The sequence below is a fragment of the Gracilinanus agilis genome, chromosome 4 (assembly GCF_016433145.1).
Source record: "Gracilinanus agilis isolate LMUSP501 chromosome 4, AgileGrace, whole genome shotgun sequence".
Lineage (NCBI taxonomy): Eukaryota > Metazoa > Chordata > Mammalia > Didelphimorphia > Didelphidae > Gracilinanus > Gracilinanus agilis.
The window spans coordinates 257,587,653-257,615,627 of NC_058133.1; the positions used below are offsets into that span (position 1 = coordinate 257,587,653).

Genomic DNA, 27,975 nt, shown 5'->3' on the forward strand with positions numbered 1-27,975 from the left:
TACTTAGTAATCACTACCACCACCAAAAAATAAAAATAAAATTTTGTGCAAAACCAAATTTTATGTGTGCTAATATAAACATCTCCTTTTGAGTTCCCTTTGGGTTTGTTTTACTTTGATACTTTTTTTCTCTTGATTTTGTGGCCCTTTTGTCCTTTATTTTTCAGAGGACCAATGACATTATGGGTTATATCTTGACTTGAGCAGGAATTAGATTTAAGTGAGGCAGAGTTACACAAAGTGATCAGCTTCACTCTCAGAGTCATCAAAGTTCAGTGGCAACACAAAAATCTGAACAGCTGGCAACAGCCCAGGAAGCAGTGGATGACCTTGGCATCTTTGATGTCTGACCAAGTTCTAAGTGCTCTATAGTACCTGCTTTACCTGCTTTAGTAGCTTGTTTGAACAAGCTATTTTCATTTGGCCAGTCTTCCATGGAAAGTATTCACATGCTTGGGGTGGACATCCCCTAACTTACTTTACTGTTGGATTTTCGACGGATCTGATACCTTCTACTTCTCTGCTTCATGTGCTATATAGCTTCATGGAGTCACAGGTGAGAGTTGAGTGCCAGATAGACATTTTGATGCTGGATAAGTAGCCCTCAAAAGGGCTTGGCAAGTCCTCACATCCTAGGTGCTTAGTTCTCCTGGAATACTCATACTCCAAATTGTTGCTTTTCATAATAATAGGGTCGATGAGGAGAGTTTTGTGGGGGGGGGAGGAGTGGGGAGGAAGATAGTGAATTTGTCTTCAGGGCACAGTAGATAAAGTACTGGGTATAGAGCCAGGAAAACCCGAGTTCCTACCCAGTCTCTGACTTTTACTAGCTATGTGATCCTGAGTCACTTGACCCTGTTTGCCTCAGTTCCCTCATCTATAAAATGAGTTGGAGAAGAAAATGGCAAACCACTCCAGGATCTTTGCCAAGAAAATCCCAAAGGGGGCCATGAAGAGCTGGACATGACTGAACAATGAGTTTGATTTTAGGCATATTGAGCTAGAAATGTTTATACCCAGAGCAAGGATAATACTTCAGAGACAAGAAGAAAATAGGCTTAGTGCTTCTCCTTTTGGCTTTGGTTTTCTGGGTTGTGCAAGGATGAGAATAGTGGGATTCTCAGGTTAGACCATACTTGGATCTCTCCTTGTGGCTTCACTTTCCCAATCCCCACTTTTATCCATCTATTATGTTGAGGTCAATTCTATTCCTCAGGCTATTGAAGGATCTGTAGAATGCTGCAACTTCCATATTGAAAAAGCTTTTATAATTAGTCCAGTGCTTATCTTTAAAGTTTATTTGTATCCTGGCTTGCCTAATGTTGGGGTTAAGAGAAGGGGGCTGGCTTTACGGATGGTGATATTTATGGAGGGAGTGGAGAGGTGGTATTGTAGCTTAATGAAGTTAATTTTTTTCTTTCTTTTATAGAAAACTTTACCTTCTGTCTTAGATCTGAAACTAAGAAATGGTTCCAAGGCAAAAGACTGAGAAGGGCTAGAGAATTAGGGTTAAGTGATTTGCCCAGGGTCATACAACTAGCAAGTATCTGAGGCCAAATTTGAACCCAGGACTTCCTTCTCTATCACAAAGTAACCTAGTTGCCACAATGAGGTTAATCCCTATCCCCTATCCTATCCAATGAGGGAGTAGGGCTTCCTCTCCTATCTCATAGATTCCAGGGCAGCTCTATGGTCATTTCAAGGGTTTCTCCACCAGGTTCAGCAGAGATTATGAAGCTCATTTTCCACCAAACACACACTTCTATCCTACTTCCCCTCTCTTCAAATATACCCTTCCCCTTTTTGCCCAGTCTGGAGAGAAAATTGGTTTTATTTTGAAATGAACTTGTGCAATGAGACTTTGACTTCTTGCAAAATCAGCATGTTTTCCCAGATGTTTGTAACCTTCTGAAAGGTATTAGAAAAGCAAAAGATAGTCATAAAGCTGCTTTTGGTAAGGAGTAGACTGGCAGGCTCGGTAAGAAACAAAAGCAAGGAGAGGGGCCTAACCCAAATGCTGGACTAGGTGATCTAGTAGGGATGACAGAATTTTGAGCATAGGGGCAGCTGGGATGAAAGGGCTACGCGGAGCAGGGAGGGAGTGTGAGTCAGCGCGTCGCTTTAAGGCTCTCCACTCTTTGGGGGTGGGGTGATATTTGGGTTAGGGGAGGTAGTACCTGAGGTACTGGTCAGACCAGCTTCCGCACTCTTCTCAAGGGGCCTCGAGGACTCTCAGAGCGACTGAAGATTGTATCCCCGACATGCACTTAAGGCTGAAGAGGTGTAAGGTTCTGACCCCGGGGCAGGGGATTGGGGGTGGGGGAATGGGAGGGAAATCGTATTTGCTTAGATCCCCGGGGTCCTCTCCACCAAACCTATTTTTTTTTCCAGCCCTCCTAGTGAAGGTCAGGCCGAATATATGCAACGGGAACTACCAAGGAAAGCTGATGGTTGGGTGCTGGGGAAAGAGTGAAGGGAACCCGGCCCAAGGGCTCCTTAGCTGGAACGGAACTGGGAACTATTCATGTTTTCTTCTTAAGCTTACTTTTCCAGATACTACGTTCCTTTCCCAAATGGATCGCCCCATCCCTTCCCTTCCTTCCTCCCACTTTTAGTAAATGGAACCTTCCATTCGGTTCCGGACCTGATCTCCTAAAAGGTTGCTAGGAACGCTCCCACGGTTGTCAGGGAAAGCCCCGGAAGTGACGAGTGGTTTTCACTCCGCCCCAAGTTCCCTCCCCCACCCTTTCTGCGCGAGGACGCTCTCCTCACCTTACGCCCATCCCCCCCCCCCACTCTTCACCTCCCCCCCCACCCCACCCCCGCCTTTGGACTTGGGGGAAGTAAACAAGGGGAGGAGCGAAACTCACAGAACAAGGCAAGGGGTGGGGGCGGTGATGCGGCACGGGGAGCGTTGGGGGGGCGCGCGGAACTTGCATATTCCCTGGGGGCCTTGGCTTCTGCTGAGACTGCAAAATGGGAAAGAGGGTGGGGGGAAGGGAGTGTATGGAACACTCTTGGTGGGGGCCTAGTTGTAGGAAGATGCGGGATCTGGAACGGAAAAGGGCTGAATGGAGCGCTGCCCTGAATTGAGTTGGGGCTGGGAGAAGAGTCGATGTTGATGGCTGGGTATAGGTTGCAAAATGGGGTGTCATTTATCAAGAAGCATGGGCACAGTTAGGGAAGAGGGATAGCACGAAAGTCGTCTGGGTTTTCGAGGCAGAAGAGTAGTCTCTTTGCCTACTACTGATAGTCCATCTTGTCCTCCTTCCCAGGCTGGAGCATGCTGGGGTCCTGGGGGCCTCGGCTCCCCCCACTGGGAGTCGTTTTCCTACTGCCTTTGCTGCCTCTCCTGCTGCCCGCGGCTCCCACGTCCCTGAAACTTCCCTACAAACCTATCATCATAGTGCATGGACTATTTGATAGCTCTTCCACCTTTAGGCACCTGCTGCAGTACATCAATCAGGTGGGGGTCAGGGAAGGAGGAAGAAACTAGGGCACCTTTGGTATTGGAGAACCGCACAGAGATTCCCTTCAAGCTCATTCTGGACTGCCTTTTGGGTTCTCCACCTAAAGCTGATGTTGATGTGGAGAAAGGCAGGAAAAAAGGACATTTGGGCCCCGATCTTGGGCCAAAAGGAAAGGTCTAGGAATGGGGCTGGTAGGGGAGGGTTATTTTATATTGCCTTACAAGTGTCCTAGTTTTGTCTCTCTCTAGACACATCCAGGGACACTGGTGACAGTATTGGATCTCTTCGATGGGGGAGAGAGTCTTCGGCCACTATGGGAACAGGTACAAGGGTTCCGGGAAGCTGTGACCCCTATCATGGAGCAGTCTCCCCATGGAGTACATCTCCTCTGCTATTCCCAGGGTATGATTCTTTTTGTCCATGACTGCTAACCCTGACCTTTGATACAATCTCTAACTCTCACTCGTGACCATCCCTCCCTTGCTTCTCATCCCACCTCTGAATTGATTTATGATGCCATTGAATAGCCTTGGCATTTGGTCCCATTTTGACTACCAGACCCCTTCTCCTGACCCTAGACTTTCTCTGTCTCTGGTCAGTCATTTATTACTCCTCCCCCCCACCCCCCAATAATCATTCATGTATTCACCTTATACTGTATTATTTTGTCCTTGGCTCCATATATCTTCCCAGAGGAGCACCCAATCCTGTCTCCACATTCCCATCTTTTTCCTTAATTCCTATATTCTTTGCTATCCTGGACGGATGAGATGACTGCCTCCCCCTTCCCCCACCATGTTATAGGGGGCCTTATCTGCCGGGCACTCCTCTCTGTCATGGATGAGCACAATGTGGATACTTTCATCTCCCTCTCATCTCCACAGATGGGGCAGTATGGAGGTGAGTGGAGGCTCAAAAGTCCCTAAACCTTCTTCTCTGATGGGAGTAGGGTTGGGGGTTAAGAATGGAAACACCTGCTGGATTTCTCAAGACCTTGAAGAGAATGGGAACTGGGACCTGGAAGGGGGTATGATTCTGGGCTGGGTTCCCCAAGTCCCTGTGGAGAAAGCAAGGGCTCTTTTCTTCATGTCTCTGAGGAGGATGGAATGGGCAAATGCCTCAGCTCCATCTGGCTGTGACTTTCCTTTCCCAGACACAGACTACCTGAAATGGTTGTTCCCTACCTCCATGAGGTCTAACTTGTATCGAGTCTGCTATAGTCCCTGGGGCCAGGAATTCTCCATCTGTAACTACTGGCATGGTGAGGAGAGGAAAGGGGTCTCGTGAGAGTGGCAGTAAGTGGGAGGGTCCAATTCTTTGTCTTTCATTATATTTTCCTGTTTGTTTGTCTCTTAAGAATCTATACGTTTCTTAAATTCTTCAGAGTTCTATAATTTCTTAGGTATGATTACCTGTCTCCACCATCTCAAATGGAAACCTCTCTGTAACTTAGTAGATAGGCTTACAGTTGATGTGGCTGAAAAGTTCATTAGGTTTTAGTCAACCTGGTGGTGATATTCCTCATCTAATAATATAATAATTAATATAAAAATATATAATATACTTGTATATGTTAATAGAGTTTATAATGTATAGAATATTTGTATCTATTTCATAGATATGTCTATATTTTCCTCTTTAACTTATGGTCAGAGAGTTGCCTAGAGAACTGAGAAGATCAGTGACTTCTCCAGTATTTATAGAGTTAGAATCTGAACTCAGGTCTGTGTGGGTCAAAGGCCAGATTTCTATCTGTAATACCATAATGCCTCTCTTATAGATACACACAGGACATAATATAATACATATACATACTCTATTTGGTCTCTTCTCAGATCCCCACCACCCTGACTTATACCTCAATGCCAGCAGCTTCCTGGCCCTAATTAATGGGGAAAGAGACCATCCCAATGCCACTGGTGAGATACCCTGACTACAACTCCTACCCCTTCCCCAAAGTTCCTTTCTTATACCTATACCACCCTACCACTTCATATTTCTCTCTTCCTCCAGGGCTTTAGTCCTATTTTATCCTGTCTCTGATTCTTGTAACTAAATCTACTTTTTCCATTTTTTTTTTCTTCCCTGGGCAGTGTGGCGGAAGAATTTTCTCCGAGTGAAGCGTGTGGTTCTGATTGGAGGACCAGATGATGGCGTTATTACTCCTTGGCAGTCCAGGTTAGAGAAAGTAGAAAGAGGGAGCACATGTGGGCTTCGAGGTACCCAGTAGTTTCTGGGACTTAAGAGCTACCTGGGGGAGGAGAAGCTATCCGGTATAAGAAAAGTGAGAGGAACTCAAGTCACCTAGGGAAGACAATTCCGGAGCTTCCCTGATACTCCCTTTCTCCCCATCCCCAAAATCTTTTCAGCTTTTTTGGCTTCTATGATGCAAATGAGACAGTATTGGAGATGGAAGAGCAGCAGGTGAGAACCTTTCCTAACTCCTGTCCCCTCCAATGCTCTCCTGAGAGAAACCTTGACACTAACTCTTTCCTGCAATCTGGAAAGAACTCCAGCTCTAGGACCACAATATCTTTCTTTCTTTTTTTTTTTTTTAAACCCTTACCTTCTGTCTTAGAATTGATACTAATTACTATTGGTCCCAAGGCAGAAGAGTGATAAGAGCTAGGTCATGGGGGGTTAAGTGACTGGGTTAAAGCTAGCAAGTGTCTGAGGCCAGATTTGAACCCAGGTCCTTTCATCTTCAGACCTGGCTCTATCCACTAAAACTGCCTAGCAGCCCTGGACCACAATATCTTGCCCTTCATTCATATCTTCCTGTGTTTCTCTCCTGTGTTCTCTGCTTCTGTTCCTCCTCTGCCTAAGGTTTATCTCCGGGATTCCTTTGGGTTGAAGACATTGTCTGCCCGAGGGGCCATTGTAAGGTGCTTGATGCCTGGGATCCCCCATACTGCGTGGCACTCCAACCGCTCACTCTATGAGGCCTGCATTGAACCTTGGCTTTCCTGAGCCCTTTCTGGGGCAACCCAAGAACTCTAAGCCTGGGGATGCCAAAACTGGAATTCCTACACCCATCTCTTTGAGAATTCAATAATGGATCTTCTGTCATCACCTGGCTGCCCGACTTCTAATGAGCTGCCCCTTCCCCTAAAAGAGGGCTCCCAGATCTGTCTTTTCCTGTATCACTTATAAACTAGAAACACCCCCCTCCCCCCCCCATCTAACCCTCCTCCCTCTCTCATCCCTATATCCTCTCAATTCTGAGAGGGTGGTAAAAAATTAGGATTTTAATCTCTTGGCTGCTGTTGTCCCCATACTCTGGGGATATGGAGGGAGAACCCAGCCATTTCCCCCACAGTGGGGGTTCCCTCCAAGTGACTCAGGACATTTTAAATTTCTGTTCCCCATATATTCCCTTTCTTTCCCTCCTCCCCTGAGCCCCCAGGAGGACAATCTGGGGTCCCCCAGTGGGGTGATCCCAAGGGCAAATCTGTTTTTGAACTGTCAGTATTGGGGTATCTATGGCCAATGAGGCCTGTCTCAGGTTTGGGGTGACCCCTACCCCCTGTCTTCAGTGTTGGGGTCTCCCCTAGAAGCAGTTTCTCTGAGGACCCCACCCCCTAAACTCCCCTTTTGTGTAGAGGGGATGTTTTCCTTGTATTTATGGAAATAAAATTACATTTGCTCAATAAAATCTGGCTTATTCACCAGCTATGGGACCCAATACCTATATCTCTGAAAGGGGTGGAGAAAGAGAACCTAATAGTAGGGTGCCAGGGTCCTGGGTGGAGGCCTGCTCTGTATTTCCGCCCTCTCAATGCCCATTCTGTATGGGTTCCTGATTCTCCCTGGGTTCTTTCCTGTTGAGAACAATTCTCTTCCTGTCCCAGCCCTGGGATTGGGGAATAGGGCTAGAGGCACCAGATGCCTGGGTCCAAGGAACTGCCAGCAGGCTGAGGCCTACTGAGTAGAATGCCTATCTCTTGCCCCCCCCCCCCCCAGACGTGGAGGCTGGGGGTGGGAGTCAGGGTGGGTATCATCTGGGCCCTTTCCGACCTTTGTAGGATTGGCCTGGGTGGGAGGGTTGGTACTAGACAATAAGCCTCCTTTTCCCCCAAGCAAGGAATGTTGATGGAGACAATGAGGCCCTGTCTGCTCTGGAGTGGGGGGCAGACTGACTCACAGCTCCTATGCCCCCCACAAATGCCAGAGGGAGCTAGAAACATTTCCCACTGGGGCCCTGGCTCAGCCCCATTTACACTTCTTTTGGGAGGGGAGAGTTATCTTCTTTCTCAAATCACCTACTCGCCCCACACCATTCCTTTATCTGGCTCAAATTTATTTCCCTTTTATATTCCCATGTTCCTTTTGTCAGGTCTACCTATACATCTGCCTCCTTTTTTTACCTTTAAACTGTTTCCTGACCTCCTAACACAGTTCTCAGTCTTACAGTTAGGAAGTGGAGACTTGGGACACAAGGTCATCTCCATTGGACCCTGCAGAGATGTCAGGAAAGAGGGCTTCTGGGGTTGTAGAGCAGATAAAGAGTGGGGGGAGGTATAGGTTGGAGAAAGTTCCTTTGCAAAGGTTTGGTGGAGTTGAGTAGAAGGTATGTGAAAACTTGACCTTAAACTTCCTGGGCTGGTGCTAACACTCACAGCATCTCAGCCTGTGGTTGGGAGAGTGAATAAGGAGGAGGGGGGAGGAGAGAGGAGAGATGGGAGGCCTCTGTGGCTAGCCCAACCCCTTCTCTCCTTTCCTTCTTGTGCCTGCTGGCCTGGGTAACTTGTCTGCAGATATTCCTAGTGTCCCGAGGGAGACAGAAAGCCAGGTGGGAATGGGAAGGGGGTGGGGAGTGGGGCAGAGGAGGGAATGGTATTCTCAGAAGGCTCTGGGATGAGTGAGTTAGAGGTGGTGGAGGGTGTTGAAAGCTTGCAAGATTGTGGCATGGATGAGGCATATATAAAAGCTATAGGTGTGAGGATGCTTGGGTTGGGGGTGGCATTTGCAAGATGTAATTCAATTTGACAGACATGTTTCAAGATCCTACTGTGTGCAAAGCACCAACCATGTAAGATATTTGTCTTGGAAGCAAGATCAGGCCATTGTGCCAGGAGAGAATTGTCTGGGTGACGAGCTTATGGAAATATGGACAAAGTGGAGCTTATGGGAATATGGACAAAGTGGACATAGGGTTTGAGTAAAAGGAAAGAGTAAACATCACAGGTGTCTCTAGAAAAGCATCCTAACTGAGGGCTGTGTATGGGAGTCTCTTATGTGGCTGGCTAGCAGGCCTGTATAAGGAGAGAAGGAAGAGGGTTAAGGGTATGTGTAAAGTGTTCAAGCTATGCTTTAGAGAAGTATATGACTGGAGACAAGTGCAAAGAGAGGTGAAGGTAGTACTACTTCAGGTAGTGAGTGAGTGGATATGTCTATATCCACATCACATTCAGCCTCTTGGGAAGTACATGAATGGGAACTTGTGTCCTGGGGATCTGAGAGGCCAAGGGCAGACAGGTAGAGGAATAGGTGGGAGTACCCCCTTCCATTAACCCTTCTCACTCCTTCCAGGATAGCAGCGAGTGACCCCGATGTATAAATGATCATGGGGTCCAGGGTCCGGGTTTTGCTGTGCTCTCTGCTAGTGGGATTCTCAGTCCTGCTGTTGTTGGGGGGGCAGAGGGCGAATGGGGATCTTCCATTCAGGTGAGAATGCTGGGTCCTTAGTGGGGACATTATTGGGGATTAGGGGAATCTCAGTGGGGCATTCTTAAGGGTGGGTGACACCAGGGTCCAGTCAAGAGAAGGGAAGAACTAATATGTGAAAGGGGCTCTCTTAGGGACAAGTGGGGTCTGAAATTCCATTCTCTCATCTCTCTCCACTCTGGTGCAGTAAGGGAGTCTGTTCCAGGCAGACCTTGATGGTTCCACTTCAGTACAACGAATCCTACAGCCAGCCTATATACAAACCCTATCTGACACTGTGCACAGGTCGACGAGTTTGCAGCACTTACAGGTCAGTTAGGGAATTGGGGGTACCTGGATGCCCCAGTTGGAGCAAAAGAGAACATGAACTACAGTGGGTAGAGATTGCTTAGGAACTGAGGATGGGATGGGACAACTTGGTCATTGAGGGGAGTGTGGGTTGGACTGAGGATAATGGCCTTAGGAAACCATATGGCAGGATCTTAAGCCAGTTGCCCCCTCTAGGACCACATACCGTGTGGCATGGCGGGAGGTTCGGAGAGAAGTGCAGCAAATTCATGCCATATGTTGTCAGGGCTGGAGGAAGAAACACCCAGGGGCACTCACCTGTGAAGAAGGTGTGTTGGAAAGAGGGGAGGATGATGGTAACGGTTATGAGAGACTGCTGGGAAGATGAAAGAGGAGAGCATATTCCTTACTCTGACTCCATCCCTCTCTTCCCATTCCCAGCCATCTGTGCTAAGCCCTGTCAGAATGGAGGGACCTGCATTCAGCCTGACCAGTGTGAATGCACCCCGGGCTGGGGAGGGAAGCACTGTCACGTGGGTAAGTATGAGGCTCTCTTCTGACTTCTCATCCCCACTCTCTGACTCCCAGATCTGGGGAATATAGACCTTAGCACCTCAGGATTCCTTTCTCTCCCATTAGATGTAGACGAATGCAGGACTGGAATCACTCTTTGTTCTCATAGCTGTTCCAATACTCTGGGCAGCTTCACCTGCGGTTGCCCAAAAGGTCTAGTCCTAGGGTCAGATGGAAGGACTTGCGAGATCCCCCCTGAGCCACTTCCCAGTCCGAGTATCCTTAGCTTGACAGGTAAGAGATACATTCCATGCTTCAAACATTGCTCCCTTCTCTTATTAATGATCATATGAAGGACGATTCAAGGCACTCCTCGATCTGGCTCCTGTCTTGTGAGTCTTGTTTCGTGCTCCATTCCCATTCCCTAAATGTTTACCCTTCTGTCTCACGCCCTCATTTCTATCTTCCCAAAATTTTCCCTTTTTTCAAGTTCCAACTTCAGATGACTGATAACTCCCCTCCCTCAGGACTAGATGTCCTCCAAAGACCCTTCTGGCTCTAAATCTATAATTTTATGGTCCTTCAGGAATCTTTTAGATTTCTCATAACATTTCACAGGGGCATAGATTTAAAGCTGGAAGGGACCTTAAAAGCCCATTTAATTTTGTAGATGAGGAAACTGATGCTCCGTTATACAACTGGTGTCATAGTATTTGAATCCAGGTATTTCCTGACTCGAAGACCCTTTATTCACTTTGACATTTTCCTTTATTCTTGCCCTCCTCTATCTTATTTGTGCCCATCTTACCCCACTCTCCCTTTTGCCCAAGTACCCTTAGAAAGCAGTCTCCCAAGTATAGTGCCCTTCATGTTTGCTGAACTATAATCTACAGTTCGGGAGGCGGAGAAAGAGGAGCATTCTCTGAGGCAGGAAATCGGGGAATTACGAGGGCGGCTGGAGGTCTTGGAGCAGGTGAGAAGGCAGAGAGTCCTTGGGACAGGGTGGGGGCATCCTATAAGCAGTAAGCAGTTAAATTTAGCCACCCACAGGCTTCCTTCGGACAGGCAAAGGGGCGTGGCTTCCCAGTGTACCGGGACTTAGCATCTACTCCACCGTTCTCTTCCTCCCCTCCCCCACCCCCCCGCAGTGGGCAGGGCAGGTGACTGGCTGGGTCCGAGCCATGCTACCTGTGTCTCCGGAAGCCATCCGACCAGAGCAAGTGGCCGAGCTGTGGGGGAGGGGAGACCAGATCGACTCCCTTAGCGATCAGGTGCTGCTCCTGGAGGAGAAACTGGGTGCCTGTGAGTCCGATGCTCCACTTTTCTTCTCAGGACCCTGTCAATTTACCATGTGTCCCCTGCACACTTCTATACACTTGCTCCTCCCATTCCTTACATACTCGTGGCTGTTCCCTATGGGACCTTCGACCCTTGCCACTCATTAGCCTTTTCCCACCATTCATTCTTACTTGTAACAACTTCTCCTATCTCTTGGGTTTTGCCTCTAAATCTTCTCCCCATTGGGTAGAGGGCAAATTCTTGTTGGAAGGAGGGGCATTTTATCAGTGCCCCTGCCCTCCTAGATCTCCCAACACCCAGAGGCCAAAATCATGAGTAAAAAGTGTAACTAATGTTTGCTGGTCTCCACTTGCCTCTAAAACAGGTTCTTGTGAGGACAACAGCCTGGGTCCAGGTCTCAACAGTCGCAGATAAGGGGCCTTTTGGATATCAACCCTCTTTATTTCCAGTGCCCCTCCTCCCACTCGGATAATTTATAGTGAAAGCCACTAATTCCACGGAGACTAGAAGCTGGATGGCCAAGTTGACAAGGGGACAGTTGTTGCTAGAGGAATGGAAACCCCTGGGAAGGGTAGGGGCAAAAACAATGTTCTGCAGTCCCAGCCCCAGCCCCCTTTTAGTTTAATATAGGGTTTGGACCATAAAGATCACTTTTCCCCAACAAGGTACAGACAGAGTCCAAGTCCTTCCAACTCTCTTTATTCTCCGTAATCTCGCTGTTAATCCAGATAATAAAAACCATCGGAGTAGAGCAAACCCTTGGACTGCCCCTTTCATCCCCTCCCTTCTGACCTCTCCAGGTGGAGGTGAGGAGGAAAAGACAGTCCTGGTACCCGAGAGAGGGGAGTAGAGGGCTGGAATACGGAGGCCCAGCTAATGCCTTGGGAGGAAAAGCAGAACTGGTTGGGAGAAAGGAAATCCCGGGGAGTCCCCTCACCTCCCCGGATTACACTGGCCTGGGCTGGGGGGGGGCGGAGGGGGGAGTGGGAGAACTGGAGCAACGAATGTCCTTCTTTCCCCCAATGCCCCATCTTATTAATGCTCCTCAGATTGGGGAAGGGTGTCAGCAGGAAGAATGGGGTTCTCTTGACCCCTCCCCCCACTCCAATGGGGATGTGCTACTTAAGGCTGGGATCCTCTTCTAGGTTGGAGACCGGGGAAAGGAGGCCTGGGTTTGGCTGGGTCTCTCCCCTTACCCCTTTTTGTAAACAGACTCCCGATCCCCCAAGGCCCTGGGGGTGATCCTCTCCCTCCCTTTGGACTTTTAACACTGAGAGGGTTTGGCTGCTAATCTGGAAGCAAGGAGGTGGGGGCAGGGCAGCTCCTCAGCAGCAAAAGGAAAGAAAAATAAATTAAACCTACTCCAGCTCCCTCTAACCAGGTCTCAGCTTTTCCTACCCCACCTCAGGGAGTAAGAAGTGAATGCAGCACCTTGTAACTCCACCCTTCCCTGCCGTCTGGGCCAAATGGTACAGCCTGAGGCCTAGGGACCGGCTGGGTTGGGCTGGTCCCCCCCCAGCTACTCCAGGGGAATAGAAGAGTGGACTACCGCTGGAGTGTACCACCCGCTGCCGGAGGGGAGAAAGGGGAGGGGGGGGGAGAAGAAGGAATTCTGTGGAGACCAGTTTGTGTGTGTCAGTGTGTCACAGGGAAAACTGGGCCAGGATGAATAAGGATGAGAGTTGGTAAAACGGACTGTACCAAGGAAAGGGAAAGGGAAAGGGAAAGGTCCAAGTCTCTGGAAAAGAGGACTCCACATAGATTCACTAGGGTGGGTGGGGAGGAGAGAGGCTGGGCAGGACAGCCAGATTGGAGAGGAGTGTTCCAAAGAGGAGCTGGCTGGAAGGGTCCACTTCCATTCACAAGGTGGGTCCTCCCCACCCCCCCCTCCAGTTGGATGAGTCCATTCGCATCCACAGAGTCACGGGGTGGGGGCAGGGGAGAGAAAACAGAGCGCTTCCATTGAGGTGGATGAATCCACAAATCAAGAGTGGGGAAGAGAGCCACAGAGAAAGCGCCCACTTAGTGTCCACTATGGGGTGGGAGTGGTCTACGCCTAGTGGAACATACCACTCAGGAGACAGAGAGGGGAGCGAAACGTTCCACAGACAAGAAGGGGGAGTGAAGGCTGCACCAAGATGGGAAAGTCCACAGAGTAGGAGGCTTGGGAAAGAAGGAAGGAAAGGGGTGGAGGAAAAGCGCTTTGTCCATGTCCACTTCAGAAGCTGAAGATTCAGAGTAGAGAATTAGTGGGGTGAGGAGAGGCTTGGCTGTACCACAAAGTAGAAATGAGAGAGGGGAAGTGAAGGGGGAGAGGAGGAAGGTCCAGGGCCACTGGGCTGGGGGAGAGAGGGATTGTGACGGGGCGGTAGGAGGAAGGCTCAGGGGCCAGCCTCACCAGCCCCACTAGGCTTCTTCAGATAGTCACCCCCTCCCCGGCCGTCAGTGGAGATCTCTCGGAAAACTGTGAGCATGGAGTGGCGGATTCTGTCAGCCAGGTCCGGCACATTGTCTGGGGTCAGCCCTTCTGTGGCCACTGGGGGCAGCACCCGTACCTGACATGTCCCTGGAGATGGGGAGACACACAGGCTAGCATCCTAGGTTCCTCTTCAGTTTCCCCCAGTCCCTCCTGGCTTCCCTTTGTCCAGTTTTATCTCCCGTTATACTCCATACTTAAAAAAAAAAGTCTTTGCTGAAGCCACATTGTTCCGCCTACACATTCCTCCCAGTAGACATTAAAATTTTCCCTTCTGCCCCTTTGCTCCTGCTATTTTCTCTCCTCTACCTCCAGTATCTAACTCACTCAAAGAACCACTGGATGTCAGAGCTGAAAGAGATCATTAAGAAAATCAAGTCCAGCCCCTTCACTTCATGGAGAGGAAGCACACAGAATGGGAAAGAAAATGACTTGCCCAACTGTTAAGTCTGTAGGAGCAATGGAACTAGAACACAGAGTTCCTGACAGCTATTCCATTATTCTTTCTAATGGAAAATATATTATCAATTCAATCAATAAACACAAAGGTGCTTCCTGTTAGAAATAGGGATGTATGTTTCAGAGCCATTGTGGTTTGGTAAAGAGAACACTGGACTCAGGTCTTAGATGTGATCCTGTTCAAATCATCTCTAGGCCTCAGTTTCCTCATTTGCAGAATGGAGATGACAATAATTATCTATCTCACAAGATTATTGAAAAAAGCAATTGAAGCTTTATAAAATGTCACACCACCCTATTACTCTGCAACTCAAGTTTCCTCCTTTATAAACTGATATATTTCCTTTTTCCAGATAGATAAAGCTCTACAAATACAGTTAGTTACCTGACCAGGGTTATCTAAATAGGCTGTGAAGAATCTCATAGAGAAGTAAAAGTTGAGTAAAAACATGAAGGGGAGAGAAGGCAAAGTCTGGGAAATATGACACCTGCCTAAGGGGAAAGAAAACATTCAGAATAGTTTATAATTTTCTTCAAAAAAGGAAGAAAACACGACCTTTTAGAGGATTCTTGAGGTCACCCAAAGAGTTAGTGCAGAGCCATTACCAGAACCCAGATTTTCAGTCTCTAAGGCCAGTGCTCTTCCTTTTAAAGCCAGGTTCAGATCCCATCTCTTTTCTGGGGCTTTCCTTACCACTCTAGCCCAAAGTGATTCATGTTTTCTGTACTCCATAAATATTAACATCTTTTGATCATCTTGTATTGTTATCTATTCTTTAACATATTTGTGTCTTGTTTTCCCAACTAGATTATAAGCTCCTTGAAGGACATCTTTATGTTCCGTTCCCTAGAGGGTTTGCACAATGACTTACAAAGAAGACATTCTATATTTGTTGACTGATTTCCAGGGATTTGATGAAATGGTTCAGCTCTGACATTCTATGGTTCTATGAATGAATGATTTCTGGCCTTTCAAAGACTCATCTTTTATCCTTCCCCTACAATCCCACTGGCTGCTCTCCCCTCTCCCTACTAAATTTCAGTGACCAGCAATCTGGCCCTCTCACCCGAGTTGAAGCGCCGTTCTTTCTTGCAGTAGAAATCTTGATAGGAGGACATGACGATGGGAATAATGGGGACCTGTAGAAGGGGAAGAAGAGACTCAGAAAACATCTTCCCTCCTGGGCGCTCCTCCCCTAGGAGTCCCTTCATCTGATCATTTCCTAGAGAGCTTCTCTGCTCATCAGCCCACTAATCAGAAAGGGGTCTGGAGTTGGCTGGCAAGTTGCAAGAGAAGGTGGTGTGTCAGTTGTGGTCAAATGGGGAAACTTGAGTTCTGACCTGGGCCTGAACAGCAAGGTGGAAGGCGCCACGTTTGAAGGGAAGCATAGAGCCATTGTGGTTCCTGGTACCCTCAGGGAAAACCCAAACTCGGACCTATGGGAGAAACTGGATCAGAGATAAGAAGAGACAGAAAACAAGCCAGAAACAGAGCCAGGGCAATGCAGAGTAGAGGAGTCAGTGCCAGAGAATAGATGTAACTCTGGGATGTTAGAGGTGCTTTTGTAAGGCCAACTAATCCCCTGTTCCCAAGGCTTTTTCTCTTTTGGAGTAACTCACATTCTGGCTAAGCAGTGTTTGTGCAGCTTCAGCCATGACACTGATTGCATCTCCAGTCCGCTTCCGGTCAATGAAGATGACTCCAGCCAGCCAGCATGCTATCCCTGCTGGCCCTGCCCACAGCAGTTCCCGCTTGGCAATGGGTACACAACGACCTGGGAGTACCTCCATCATTCCTGGGGCAGGGAAGTGGGTGGTTTAGTGAACTGAGGGAATATAACATTCCCTTTCAGGGTTGAGAATGGGAAATAAGAGGTTGGAGGGCAATGAGGAAAGGAAATGCCTATATTTGAAGAGATGGGGAGTGGAATAATATAAAAGTGATCCCCCAAGGGTGTTAAAGAAATTTTAGAAGGGAGAGAAGTAGGTTGGAGGGAGATTTACTTCCTAGGCAAGGTTTTCCAAAGGGAAAGGAAACCTGGGAGGGGAAGGAGAGAGCAGGGGGAGGGCAACAGCAAGGGCAGGAAGAAGAAAGAAGGAAGTTCTTAATATAGGTGGGAAGGAAATTCTGAGGGAGAAAACATTAGCAAAGAGGGGAGGCAGGACTTTCTAATATGAGACGTTCTAGGAATATTTCCTATTGAGAACAAAGATATCTGGAGTGTGGGATAATAAGTAGCTCTGGGATAGAAGCCTTATTGGGGATGAGAGAGAACTAGAGGAAGAGAAAGAATATTCCCATGGTAGTGAGAGGGTTGTCTTACCTAGTAGATCGAGAGAGCTCTGGTGGTTGGAGACAACAACATAGGGCTGGGAGGGAGGGAAGTTATGGGCCCCTCGAACCTCCAGCCGGATTCCATATAAGTACTTGATATGCAGCAGCATGAGTCGAAGGATCCTACAAGGATAGGCCCAGTACAACACATTGAGAGGTTGTCAGAGGGTCATATCATTTTCTCCTTATTTCTTCAGGATTCCTCTGATAGCCCTCCCCCTCCTTTCCTCTTGCCATCTGTCTTTTGCTCTATCCCCTTCTCTATCTACATCTTTTTCTGTTTCTCCTTTGCCTTATATCTATGATCTTTCTCCTATAGGTCCTTCTGTGTCTTCCCTACTCCCTTGTGCCTGGTACCTCTGGTAATCCATCTTCCCACCCTCTATCCATTTCCCATTCCTTGGGTTTCCCTTCTTACTTCATGTTTTCCACGTTTCGCCCTCGAAGAGCACACACAGGGATGGCCAGCACTGCCAGGAAAAGGATCCAGCCGTTGTAGAATGCCATCTTGCAGAAGTACTTGGCGCTGCTGCTGTAACCCCAGAGCACAGGCACCAGCAGCAAAAGCAGCAGCAGAAAGAGCAGCAGCATTGTCCATGGCCCTGGCCACAGCTCCATGCTGGCCACCTGTAAGGAGTAGTGGGGAGGGAGGGGAAGGACAGTGGGCCTGGGGCACTAAAGGGGAGAATGTTGGGGATGTGGCCAAGAGGGACAGGAGCAGAGAAATAATAGAACAAGAGTGCAAGTGGAGGGTGGGGGTTAGAGGGCCAGATTGGGGGGGAGAGGGGCAAAGTCATTAGGGGGGCAGGGGCTTTCAGTTCCTAGATTTTCACCCCTCTAAGCCACCCAGAGAGGTAGTGGGCCCATAAAGTAGGAGGCTCTCCCTCCCTGTTCCTTTGGCCCCAAAGTACATATACAAAAAAGACATAAATGGTACACATATATAGAGAAATTAAAAAAAATAAAAACCACACATAGAAATATAGACTAATAGAAGGAAAAGCAAGATAGTCACACCCAGAAACAACCTGATAGATAACACGCACATGTACAAACATACTTGGATGTATATGGAGACAAACAAATAGATACATAGGGATAGGGACAGGGATTAGATGTATCATTTCACAAAGGCAGAGAACTCCCCATTGAGAAAATTCCCTTTACCAATCTAAATCAGCACCTACAAAACAAATCATAGTTTTTGAATCACTTAGAGCTCTGAAAGGTTTCAATTATTTGCCCAGAGTCAAAAAAGCCATATGTATCAGAGGCAGGATATGAACCCAGGTCTTCCTTGCTCTCCAGCCACACTTTCACAGAGGCAGAGAGAGACACACACATAGCCAGAAAATTCCTGTTCTACCCCAACTTTTTCCCCTTATCCCCCTAAAAGTACAGATAAATCTAAGGGCAAACAGACAGATACAGATTGTACCAAGGACAGAAAGCTATGTTCCTCTTGTCCTCTGCTCCCACCTAATATACACACCTCTCTAGATATCAGAGGAAACATGGTGAGGATTACACAAGATGATATATAAGAATTCCAGTGAATGGTAAAGAATCTGTAAGAACATAAAAACTGAGGAAGACTATGTCCATGTGCATGTGTGTAAGATCATACTACCTGCTTTAGGAGGAAGAACCAGCTCTGGAGAAAAAGACAATGTGACGTCTCCCTTAGTAGTGGACACAATTTATCTTCCTCCTCCTCCCACCTTCTCTACCTCATTAAGAATAAGCAGTGGCTGACTTGAGAGTCAAAGGTAAAAGGAAGAGATTATTATCCCACTGGCCAAATGTAATAAATCACAAGGAAGAAACATGTGACATACACAGACATATTTTCAAGTAGGCTGGCAGAAAAGACATTTCTGAACGGGGACATGCACAAGGTGCTCATAATATATTACCCCTCTTCTCTTCCCTGGGGATGGTCAACATGAAGGTAAACTTGCCCAGGATGGTAATAACACTAAGCACACAATGGGTATTTGCTTGATGGAATCAAATGTGACAGTAGCACATTCTGATTTAGGACACACAAAACAGACACTTCACAGGTGACCAAAAATGGAGAGTAGGCAGCAGGGAGGTGGGAACCTGGTCAGAGTGGTAAGTAGGCCTTGGGAATAAAGAAATGATGGTGATTACAGAAGTCAACTCCTATGCACAACAATCTTCCAAACATATAAACACACACCACCATCCCCTCCACACACGCATACCATGGGAAGACAAGAATGAAGACATCCTCACACTGTTGATAACAAGAACACCAGTATTTAATACAGTGTAGCCCCATGGACACTGCTTCTAACAAGGAATATGATATATTTCAAGCACATGCTCAACATGCCAAAGATATAATAACATGCTACTAGCAGAAACACAGAAATCATGGGGAATGTTATGACTGTTGGGGGAGGGAATGGGAAAGTGCATAGGAGAATATTTAATAATGTGAAGAGGCAGAAGGGTGATAACATAATTAAGGAATAAATACAACAAATGTAAATTATGTGGAGATAACAGACAAATGCAGGAGAAAAACATACAGAGTAGCGATAATATATGTAGGGTGAAAACAACATGCTAAATTATTAAACATGCAAATGATGGAAGCAGTGTATGAACAATACATTAACAAAAACATGGACCATAAGATGGGAGTGAAACCTCTAACATACATACTAATCTGCATGTTACATGAATTCACACGATCAAAACATAGCAAATGGTATAGATAACATGTCATGCAGAAAATATGGGCCACATAGAATATGGAAAGGACATGCAAAGACATATGCATATGAGTTTCCTGAGTGTCTGGAGTTCTATTCCCCCGATTCCGTCAGGCACACACATACCTAAGGATACTCAAAGGCCATCTAACCATTTGAGATTCCCAGAGGTGTTGCACAAACATATGGTTTATGAAATATTATAGGAAGGAAACTGTGAAATGGATACTATCTTATGACCAGAAACACTAAGTCAGTATAACACAAGACATAAATGCTTAGGCAATGCTAGAACTTCCTTAGAAAAACACATGCAATATACAGGGTTAATATGACATGAAGATATGTGTTCAGAGTAAATCATGGAATCAGACACATGAGGGCAACACCACAGGGCAATAATCACAGGTACAACATAAGAACCAAAAACAAAACATGTACGTATATAACACGTGAAGACAACTACTGTGGCAGCGGTGGTCATGGGCAAAGCATATGAATATAAACACACAATATGCAATGGAAAGGTCTGAGAAAGTAGGCAGCATTTGAAGATACATATGCGTAGGGTATGTAAACATACTCCAAATGGATCTGACACAAGGGACAGGCCACTTTGTACTATGTGATTGGACACATATGAATTTGGGAAAAACAACAGCACTACAGTCACCCTTCCCAAGGGGGAATGGATACAACATACAACTAACGTGAGCACATCTGCCATGGCCGTGGGTCATATGGGAGCGTACTCAGCCGCACATTATCTAAAGCATGCACACTCCATGAAGAAAACAAGTTAACACACAAGACAAATGTGTGTCAGGAAGGGCCTAACATGCACACGGGATATGTAAAGACTTTAGGCCTGTGCAAGGAAATAGAGGGATGTCCTGGTATGATCCTAGCAACCAATATTCTCTTGGAGGAGGAGTCAAGAATGTAGTTTATAATTTACATTCCTTCCAAGGGATACAAGGGGCAGAAAGAGGAACTGGGGGGCGGGGTATGGGGAATTCCTCTCTCTCCTCACCAGTACATCTCCATCCCCACCCCATCACTATCCCCTTAATCAGGCCAGCCCCCTACTCACCGGGCCTCAGCCCCTCCCTCCCTCCTCCATCCCTTTTCTCTGTCAGTCTGGAATCTCTCCATCTTTCCCAGCGGCTCCTCTCCCAAGTCTACCTTGCACTCTCTTCCCAGACCCCATTCTCCACCTCCATGACCTCCCAGCAACTCCCAGCTCCCTCCTCCCCCAACCCATCTCTCATCCCCCCTCCCCAGTTCCATCCCTCCCCCACCTCAGTGGGGTAGGGGGCCTAGGGGGCCGGCCCCCTCCCCAGCCAGGCTGCGGCAGCGGTGGTGGCGGCTGTGTCTCTGTCTCTGGTGGGGAGTCGGTGCCAGGGGGCCCTCAGGGTTTGGGGGTGTCCTAGCCCCGGCTGGTGGAGGGGCTGTGGGAGTGGGGGGCCGGACCCATAGTGGTGAGAATGGTGGGAGGGGGGGTGTTCCCCCGCTCTCTCCCTCCCTCCCTTACTGCTGTCTCTCTCGGAGGGCTGGGGCTGCCGATGCTGCTGCTGCTGCCCCCCCCTCCCCACCAACGCCTGCTTGCTTCCGGGGCCGGCCAGGAAGTGGGGGGCGGTGACAGGCGGGCTGTCTTGCCAATAGCCTGGGCAAGGACCCAAGCATTCCCTCCCTCCAGCTTTTGGCCCTCCCTGCCTCATCTTTTTTTCTGTTAGCTCCTCCTGCTGAAGGCTTTGCTTTACTCCTTCTAGTGGTCTCTCTTTCATAACCCTTTTTCTCTGGCCCTGGCTCCAGTCTTTCTGAGCTTTTCCTGCTTTTATATCCCTCTCTCCTTCCATTTCTCTCTTTTCTCTGCCCCTTAGGTTCCATCCTTCCCCCTTTTCCTCTTTCCCTGTTTTTCCATTCCTCTCATCTTCATCCTATTCATCAGCTACCTCCCTTTCACTCCATCTCAGCCTCTTCCAACCTTACTTTCTCTTTTTGTCTCTCCTAATGTTTCCATCCCTCCCTGGTGACTGTCCTTCTTGTCCCTTCCCTCCCATTTTCTTCCACTATGGCTTCTTAGAATTCTAGCCCTGTTTTTCCCCTTCCTTCATCATTTCCTCACTCTGATCCTTCTATCTTTCTGGCTGACTGCCTCCTTTTCTTAATTGGACAATTCCCCTATTCCTTTCCCTCCTAATCCCTTCAGTGCCTTTCCTATAGGGTCTCTCTCTCCTTCAGCCAAGCTAGGAGCCGCCCCCTCAACCTTCACCCCAAAGATGAATTGTGTAGGCCTTCCCCACCAATTCCATCAGGTCACTGCTATTTCTCTTTCCTAAGGATATTGGCAGATCCTATAGCTTGGGATGGAATAGGGAGCAAGACCATACTAACCCCTTAGGATTGTCATTCCCAGTTTCTAACACTTGTTTTCTGACAGTCCAAAGGAATCCCTGGCCCTAGCTTCCCACAACTTCTTTCACTCCACTTGGCCCTCTTCTACTCACTCAGCCTCATCCCTTTCACCCAATTCTCGAATCTCTCTCTTTCCAAAAACATTACTATCACCACTTTCTCTCCTCTCTTTGCTGTCTTGCCTAAGCCTATTTTCCCCCTTTCTGATAAGGGCCCTACCTTCAACTAACGGACTCCATCAATTTGGGGTCAGTCTTCTGTTTTCCCTTTACTTTCCAATTCCCCCTAGATGTTGGGATTCTTTCCCCCAGATGTCTTGGTTTCTCTCTGAGGGGCCCCTCTTGTCTGTCTCCTCCCTCCCATAGAACCATAGAACATGGAATGTCGGAGCTGGAAGCAGCCTTGGAGACCATCTACCCCCATTTTACAAAGACCTAGGGAAACTGAGGCTCAGGGAGGCAACAACTAGATGGAGACCACAAGCTTCTCTCTATCTCCCCCTCTCCATCTCCAAACCTCTTCCCCTCCTCCCCTCCCCCCCCCCCCAGCCTGTGGGCCCTGAGTCAACCCCAATCTCTAACTGGTCAGGCCTCTAAGCCAGGGCTTGAGGAGACTAGACATGGAATGGGTGAGAGAAAGGGAAAAGGGTGGGCTATTACCAGGTTGGTGTGTTTGGGCCACAGAGGAGGGAGACTCACTGCCTAAGCCTGGCTGACTGCAGCAGGCACCTGGATGGCCACGCTGAGCTGCAGTGGGTAGATTAGAGAAGGGGATCAGGAAGAAGACCCCAGTTCTGCTTGGTGTGTCACAGGGAGGAAGGGGCGGGTCTAATTTTAGCTCTGCGGGTCATGGTAGGAACATAAAGAGTATCAGAACTGGAAGGGACCTTATCGATCATCCAAAGCATGACAAGACCGTCCAGCTCCTCTTTCCACAGATGACGTAGATACTGGGAGCTCGGAGAAGTCCAGTGACTTCTGGGGTCACCCAGACAAGTCAGAGGCAGAGCCAGGATTTGAACCCAGGTTCCCTCACTCCAAATCCAGCACTCTTTTCTCCACCGCACCACGCGGGCTGAACTAGAGCTAAACTCGTTTCTGCTCGGTGCGTCATCGAAGAAAGGAACCTGGAGAGTCGAGTTCGGCTCCGAGGGTCGGCCAAAATAAGGGGGGATGACTGCGTGTGCGCTCGTGGGGGTGGGAATGGACTGAGGGGAGGGTGTAATAAGCCACGCGATGGGTCTGTGACGTCAAGGAGGTGGGGCCAATCGCCATTCTCCTGGCGACATCATTGTAAAGGGCGCCGGGCGAATTCAGATTCGGTTTCTTACGTCACCGAGGGTGGCTGAAGCCATCTTGAACCCGGTGACTAGCCTATGTCCCTTTGCTCCCAATCCTGGCCCTAGAATTAACCAATCAAATTCGAGGATTGGGTGAGAGAGGCGAGCCGCGAAGGGACTTAAGGCTGGGGTGGTGGTCAAGCCAGGACCAATTGCGATCCGGTAGCCATAGAAACGAGAAGGCGGAGAGGAAGGGGCGGGTCCAGGGCGGCACAGCCTCCTCCGTTTAGACCCGCCTTATTCCGCACATGCACGCTTGCGACTATTTTTCAGCCAATCGGCTGCTTCGGAACTTGCGCGCTCCTCGTCCAATAGGATCTCGAGTAGTCTCCAGAAGAGGAAGTGAAGGAAGTAAGGGGGCGGGAATTGATTGGGTTTTTAGTAGGTAGGAGCCAATTGAGTACGACATTTAGTAGTTGGGGACAAATAGTGGTGCTGCTGGAGTGGACCCTCCTTCACTGACCTGCCAGGGCACATTTTACGGCCAATCCTATGACGCAGCCTTTTGACTGGCGACTGCTTTGACCAATAATCACTATTCAGGGGCGGGGCAATACGTGCCTCTCTCTCTCTCTCCCCAGATTGTCCAATCCTTTCCTTCCGAACGTGATGTGACTGGTAGGCAGGATCGCCAATGAAGTCTCGAAGATCTTGACGCATGACCAATGGGCACGAACAGGGGGGCGGGCTTTTCGGATCATCGGGGTTTGTGTATGTGTTTAGTGGGGGAAGACCTGGGTTGCGGGGGCAACAGTTGAGGGGCCATGGCAGCGGCCAAGAAGGAAGACGGGGGCTCCGAAGGGCCAAATCGCGACCGGGGAGGGGCAAGTGCGGCCTTCGAGTGTAACATCTGTCTGGAGACAGCGCGGGAGGCGGTGGTCAGTATGTGCGGCCACCTGTACTGGTGAGAGCCCCGGGACACATACCCACCTACCCCACACCACCCATCGTACTGGGGAGAACCCCGGGACACACACACACACACACACACACACACACACACACACACACACACACACACACACACACTAGTGAGAGCCCTGGAACACCCTCCCCCACACCATTTCCGCATCATACTGTTGAGACCCCCAGGACACACTCTGATACACTTTCCTCCCCTTTAGTGGAGAGAACCCTGGGACACATATAGACCCTCTGCCTGTCCTGCGATACAGAAACTACCCCCAATCCCCATTCCCAATATTAACCACTCTGGGGAGAGCCCCAGGAGACAGGACACTAACATGCACTGGACACATGATGACATAAGATTGCAACACATCTACAATGCCCATCTCTTTTGATACTGGTGCGTGAGCTCCAGGAGACAGATACACGAGTTTAACATTATATTAGTAATGCTGAGAACTTCAGGATATTCCTACCCACAGTCCTACCTGTACTGGCAGCAGCTTCAGGATACTTATCTACAAATCTTACACCTGTGCTGTTGATGATCTGAAGTCACAATTCATATAGCCTTCTACTAGTGGTGAGAGCACTGAGATATTTACTTGTTCCTATCTCTATACATATATGTATATGTATATATGAATATCATATACATATCTAGACTTTTTGGCAGCTTCTTGGATACCCACTGACACACCCACAGACCTACTTTTATTACTGAGCCCTAGGATGTGAATATGCATAAATACATACTCTTACTGGTCTGTGATTTATTAAATACTCTATTCTGAACCCCATTCCTATCTATACTGCTGAAAACTTAAGGAAGTATGTAGGAATACACACACACACACACACACACACACCTGTCCCAGTGCCCTGGGATATGCACACATACTTGTCTTAATGACAGCCATGGAGACATATACATACACATTCTTGTACTGCTGATAAGTGCTTGGGATCACATATCTATGCTATTGGCAGCCATGGGATACAGACATGCACAAACCTCTACCTCCAGTTGGGGGTAATGAGGAAAAAACAAGATACTTGTGCTGGTGATACCTGGGATGCACATTCAGTCTATATTTCTAATAGCCCAATGGGGGACAACAACTGAATAAAATCATTATTAAATTCTATTATGTGCAGAGCAACATGTTAGTAGGTGTTGGGGAGATAAAGTTTAGATAAGACAAAGGTCCTTGACTTCACAGAGCTTCTAGGGGATATGACATATATACAAATAATATACGAAATGATATACAAAGTAATATATGAAAAATGCATGAGAGGTTCAGAACAAAGTGCTATATGAATGTGTTATTGCTGAGGGGGATCCCCTAAGTAGGGATGGTGGTAGGAGTTTTAAAAGGTAAGTAGTAATTCAAGTAGTTGAATTTAGAGGAGAGGACATTCCAGTCATAGGAGACAAGTTGAGTAAATGTATGGAATTGTGAAGCTGGTAGTCCAGTCTAGTTGGACAGTAAAATATATGGAGGGGAATGATGAGAGATTAAATTAGAAAGGTGAGTTGTTTCCTAATTGTAGAGATCCTTGAATTCTAGGTAGAGATTTTAGGGAGCCACTAAAGAATTTTGAGCACTGAAATGACTTGACAAGATTTGTGTATAGAGAAAGTTAGACTGGCAGTAGTATGAAGATGGATTGGAGGAGGTGTGGGGGGGATTCTCTATTGGGGGAAATAATGAGAATAAAAAGGAGGGCACTGATGGAAGAAAAAATGTAGAGGTAAAAGTCAACAGTTCTTGTTAGCTGATTGGATATGAAAGGAGAAGAAAAGGAAGGAATAAAAAGTAATGCTAGTTTTGAATATGGGAGATTATGAATGGTGTTTGTTACCATTGACAAAAATAATGAAGTTAAAAGGGTTTTTTGGGAGAAGATAGGACCATAAGATTTATAGCTAGAAAGAACCTTAAAAATCATTTAGCTCAGCCTCATTTTAATGATAAGGAAACTGATCCAGCTAAGTCAGATCCCTTTGCCCAAGGTTACATAGGATATAGGGCAGCACAGATCCAAACCTAACTCCTTTGACTTCAAATTTAATACTTTTAATGCTACATAAATAAACTGGTTTCAATAAATTCTCCAATTGGAAACTTTTGGTGGGATAGCTAGGGGGAAGCTAGGTGAAGCAGTGGATAAAGCACTGATTTTAGTATCAGGAAGACGTCTTCATGACTCCAAATCTAGCCTCAGACACTGACTAGCTGTGTGAACCTGGACAAGTCATTTAATCCTATTTTTCTCAGTTCCTCATCTATAAAATGAACTGGAGAAGGAAATGGCAAACCACTAGGATCTTTGCCAAGAAAAACCCCAAATGGACACAACTGAATATGACTGAGCAACACACAGTTAGGTGCAGAGCAATGTATGTAGTTGTAGATACAGGTAAGGAGGAAAGTCAGGGCTGGAGATAAGGATTTAGGAGTTGGCTCTTTAGAGGTGATAGCTTAAGCCATTTGAATGACTGAGATTGACAAAGGAGACAGGAAGATGATTTTGAAGTGAGAGTAGACACTGAAAAAGATTGAGAAGTGAAGGAATGTGCAGAGTAATGAATGGTGGGGTGATGGGGGTGGGAGGCAGATGGGGCCTGGGGCCTCTGTGTGTCTTCTATCTGCAGCTATTCTGACCTCTGATCTCTCTTCCCACCAAGCTGGCCTTGCCTCCACCAGGTGAGTACTGGAGTGGCTGGAGAGGGAAGGGGAGTGGGAGGTGGGTACTGAGAAATGGAGAAGCCTGGGGAATGGAAACCCCTACCTATTTACCATATATTCCACTTCTCTCCTCAGTGGCTGGAGACTCGGCCTGAAAGACAAGAGTGCCCTGTATGTAAGGCTGGGATAAGCCGAGAGAAGGTTGTCCCGCTGTATGGGAGAGGAAGCCAGAAACAGCAGGACCCTAGGTAAGAGGGAGTGGTGAAAAGGGAAACGGTCAAACTCTAGGGGAGAAGATTCTTAAGTCTTGAGAAAAAAAGATTAACACTTTCTTTTGTAATCTTTATTTCATCTCCAACAGATTGAAAACACCGCCCCGTCCACAGGGCCAGAGGCCTGCCCCTGAAAGCAGAGGGGTAAGTATTGATTTCTCCCATCGTGGCCCTGTATCCCAAAGATTCTTCTTTTATCATTCATATCTACCATTTCTTCATCTTCACAGGGATTCCAGACATATGGAGATGCTGGAGGCTTCCACCTTTCTTTTGGTGTTGGCGCCTTTCCCTTTGGCTTCTTCACAACTGTCTTCAGTGCCCATGAGCCTTTCTACCGGGGTCCAGGTAAGAATGTTCTCCCCAGAAGTCCCCTCTCCTCAGGATGAGAGTCTTCCAGCCCCATTCCTTGGGACAAGAGACTTTTTTCTACAGTTCTTGATTTTCCTTATAGGTGTGGACCTGGGACCAGGACGTCCAGGCTCTGGCTGGCAGGACTCCCTCTTCCTGCTTCTCGCCATCTTCTTCTTTTTTTGGCTGCTCAGTGTCTGAGCTGCCCCCTCTTAGGGCCCTCCCCCAACCAGAGGGAGAATCAGTATTGGGGGACCCCAAAACCTTTTCTTCTAGGTTTCTGCTCTCTGCTGGCCGAAGCTAGACACAACCTCCTTCACCCCATCCCTCAAAGTGAGGGAGAGGAAACCAGCTGGGCGCTGAGTGAGAGAGCCGGAGAGCCTTTTCCTCTCTAGTTGCTAAACTCAGATGCAACTTCACTCCCAGCTTGGGTGGGGGGTGGTGGTGGTGATGAGGAGATGGGCTAAGGGGACTGTCTACTTTCTCTCTACTTCTTCCCAAGTTCCCCTATTTGGGATAAAGAGAAAGTGCTCTTTAATTCTCCCCAATTTGATTTAATTTAATTTTCTCCTCTGTGCCCAGGATGGGTTCTCTCTTCCTACCCTCATCCTCTCCCTCACTCCATAATTTGTAAGGAATTAAATAAAAAAAAATGCAAAATGTGTCTTTGAGAGCCTCTCCTACATTCCATTGTTTCTTTCTCCTCAATAACTTTCTTCCATGACACCTTTCTTTT

General features: G+C 47.7%; 4 protein-coding genes across 5 annotated transcripts; 3 read left to right on the forward strand and 1 right to left on the reverse strand.

Annotated features, from left to right (window-relative positions):
• The first annotated feature begins 2,960 nt into the window (after nt 1–2,960).
• Nucleotides 2,961–7,125, forward strand: PPT2 (palmitoyl-protein thioesterase 2). The gene is made up of 8 exons (XM_044676979.1): nt 2,961–3,466; nt 3,719–3,872; nt 4,275–4,370; nt 4,624–4,731; nt 5,306–5,389; nt 5,564–5,648; nt 5,840–5,894; nt 6,297–7,125. Exons 1-8 carry the CDS (start codon nt 3,284–3,286, stop codon nt 6,438–6,440), a joined length of 909 nt encoding a protein of 302 aa, XP_044532914.1. The 5' UTR covers nt 2,961–3,283; the 3' UTR covers nt 6,441–7,125.
• Nucleotides 7,126–8,025: 900 nt separating this feature from the next.
• Nucleotides 8,026–11,850, forward strand: EGFL8 (EGF like domain multiple 8). 2 transcript variants are annotated; one of them, XM_044673927.1, is made up of 9 exons: nt 8,026–8,040; nt 9,003–9,137; nt 9,325–9,447; nt 9,642–9,754; nt 9,867–9,962; nt 10,065–10,232; nt 10,832–10,911; nt 11,087–11,240; nt 11,602–11,850. In XM_044673927.1, the coding sequence occupies exons 2-9, from the start codon at nt 9,031–9,033 to the stop codon at nt 11,649–11,651; spliced, it is 891 nt and encodes a 296-aa protein (XP_044529862.1). In that variant the 5' UTR covers nt 8,026–8,040; nt 9,003–9,030; the 3' UTR covers nt 11,652–11,850. The 2 variants fall into 2 exon arrangements, with proteins under 2 accessions (XP_044529862.1, XP_044529861.1); XM_044673926.1 differs by lacking the exon at nt 8,026–8,040 and adding an exon at nt 8,199–8,262.
• A 176-nt stretch (nt 11,851–12,026) lies between these two features.
• Nucleotides 12,027–17,772, reverse strand: AGPAT1 (1-acylglycerol-3-phosphate O-acyltransferase 1). The gene is made up of 6 exons (XM_044673928.1): nt 16,926–17,772; nt 16,497–16,630; nt 15,793–15,968; nt 15,514–15,609; nt 15,240–15,312; nt 12,027–13,803 (listed from the first exon to the last, which is right to left on the reverse strand). Exons 1-6 carry the CDS (start codon nt 17,123–17,125, stop codon nt 13,619–13,621), a joined length of 864 nt encoding a protein of 287 aa, XP_044529863.1. The 5' UTR covers nt 17,126–17,772; the 3' UTR covers nt 12,027–13,618.
• Nucleotides 17,773–23,728: 5,956 nt separating this feature from the next.
• On the forward strand, nt 23,729–27,903 carry RNF5 (ring finger protein 5). Its single transcript, XM_044671633.1, has 6 exons — nt 23,729–23,915; nt 26,616–26,634; nt 26,752–26,864; nt 26,978–27,032; nt 27,119–27,236; nt 27,343–27,903. Exons 1-6 carry the CDS (start codon nt 23,776–23,778, stop codon nt 27,438–27,440), a joined length of 543 nt encoding a protein of 180 aa, XP_044527568.1. The 5' UTR covers nt 23,729–23,775; the 3' UTR covers nt 27,441–27,903.
• Nucleotides 27,904–27,975: the final 72 nt, after the last annotated feature.

Coding starts and splice junctions, on each gene's coding strand:
- EGFL8 (XM_044673927.1), top strand. CDS start 9,031: ATGATCATGGGGTCCAGGGTCCGGGTTTTGCTGTGCTCTCTGCTAGTG. Junction 10,233..10,831: donor GAGTATCCTTAGCTTGACAG/GTAAGAGATACA, acceptor TATAATCTACAG/TTCGGGAGGCGGAGAAAGAG. Junction 10,912..11,086: donor GGCTGGAGGTCTTGGAGCAG/GTGAGAAGGCAG, acceptor ACCCCCCCGCAG/TGGGCAGGGCAGGTGACTGG.
- AGPAT1 (XM_044673928.1), bottom strand. CDS start 17,125: ATGGAGCTGTGGCCAGGGCCATGGACAATGCTGCTGCTCTTTCTGCTG. Junction 15,969..16,496: donor GAGCTCTCTCGATCTACTAG/GTAAGACAACCC, acceptor TCCCTGCCCCAG/GAATGATGGAGGTACTCCCA. Junction 15,610..15,792: donor AAACACTGCTTAGCCAGAAT/GTGAGTTACTCC, acceptor TTTCTCCCATAG/GTCCGAGTTTGGGTTTTCCC.
- RNF5 (XM_044671633.1), top strand. CDS start 23,776: ATGGCAGCGGCCAAGAAGGAAGACGGGGGCTCCGAAGGGCCAAATCGC. Junction 26,865..26,977: donor CAGAAACAGCAGGACCCTAG/GTAAGAGGGAGT, acceptor CATCTCCAACAG/ATTGAAAACACCGCCCCGTC. Junction 27,237..27,342: donor GCCTTTCTACCGGGGTCCAG/GTAAGAATGTTC, acceptor TTTTCCTTATAG/GTGTGGACCTGGGACCAGGA.
- PPT2 (XM_044676979.1), top strand. CDS start 3,284: ATGCTGGGGTCCTGGGGGCCTCGGCTCCCCCCACTGGGAGTCGTTTTC. Junction 3,873..4,274: donor TCTCCTCTGCTATTCCCAGG/GTATGATTCTTT, acceptor ACCATGTTATAG/GGGGCCTTATCTGCCGGGCA. Junction 4,732..5,305: donor CATCTGTAACTACTGGCATG/GTGAGGAGAGGA, acceptor GTCTCTTCTCAG/ATCCCCACCACCCTGACTTA.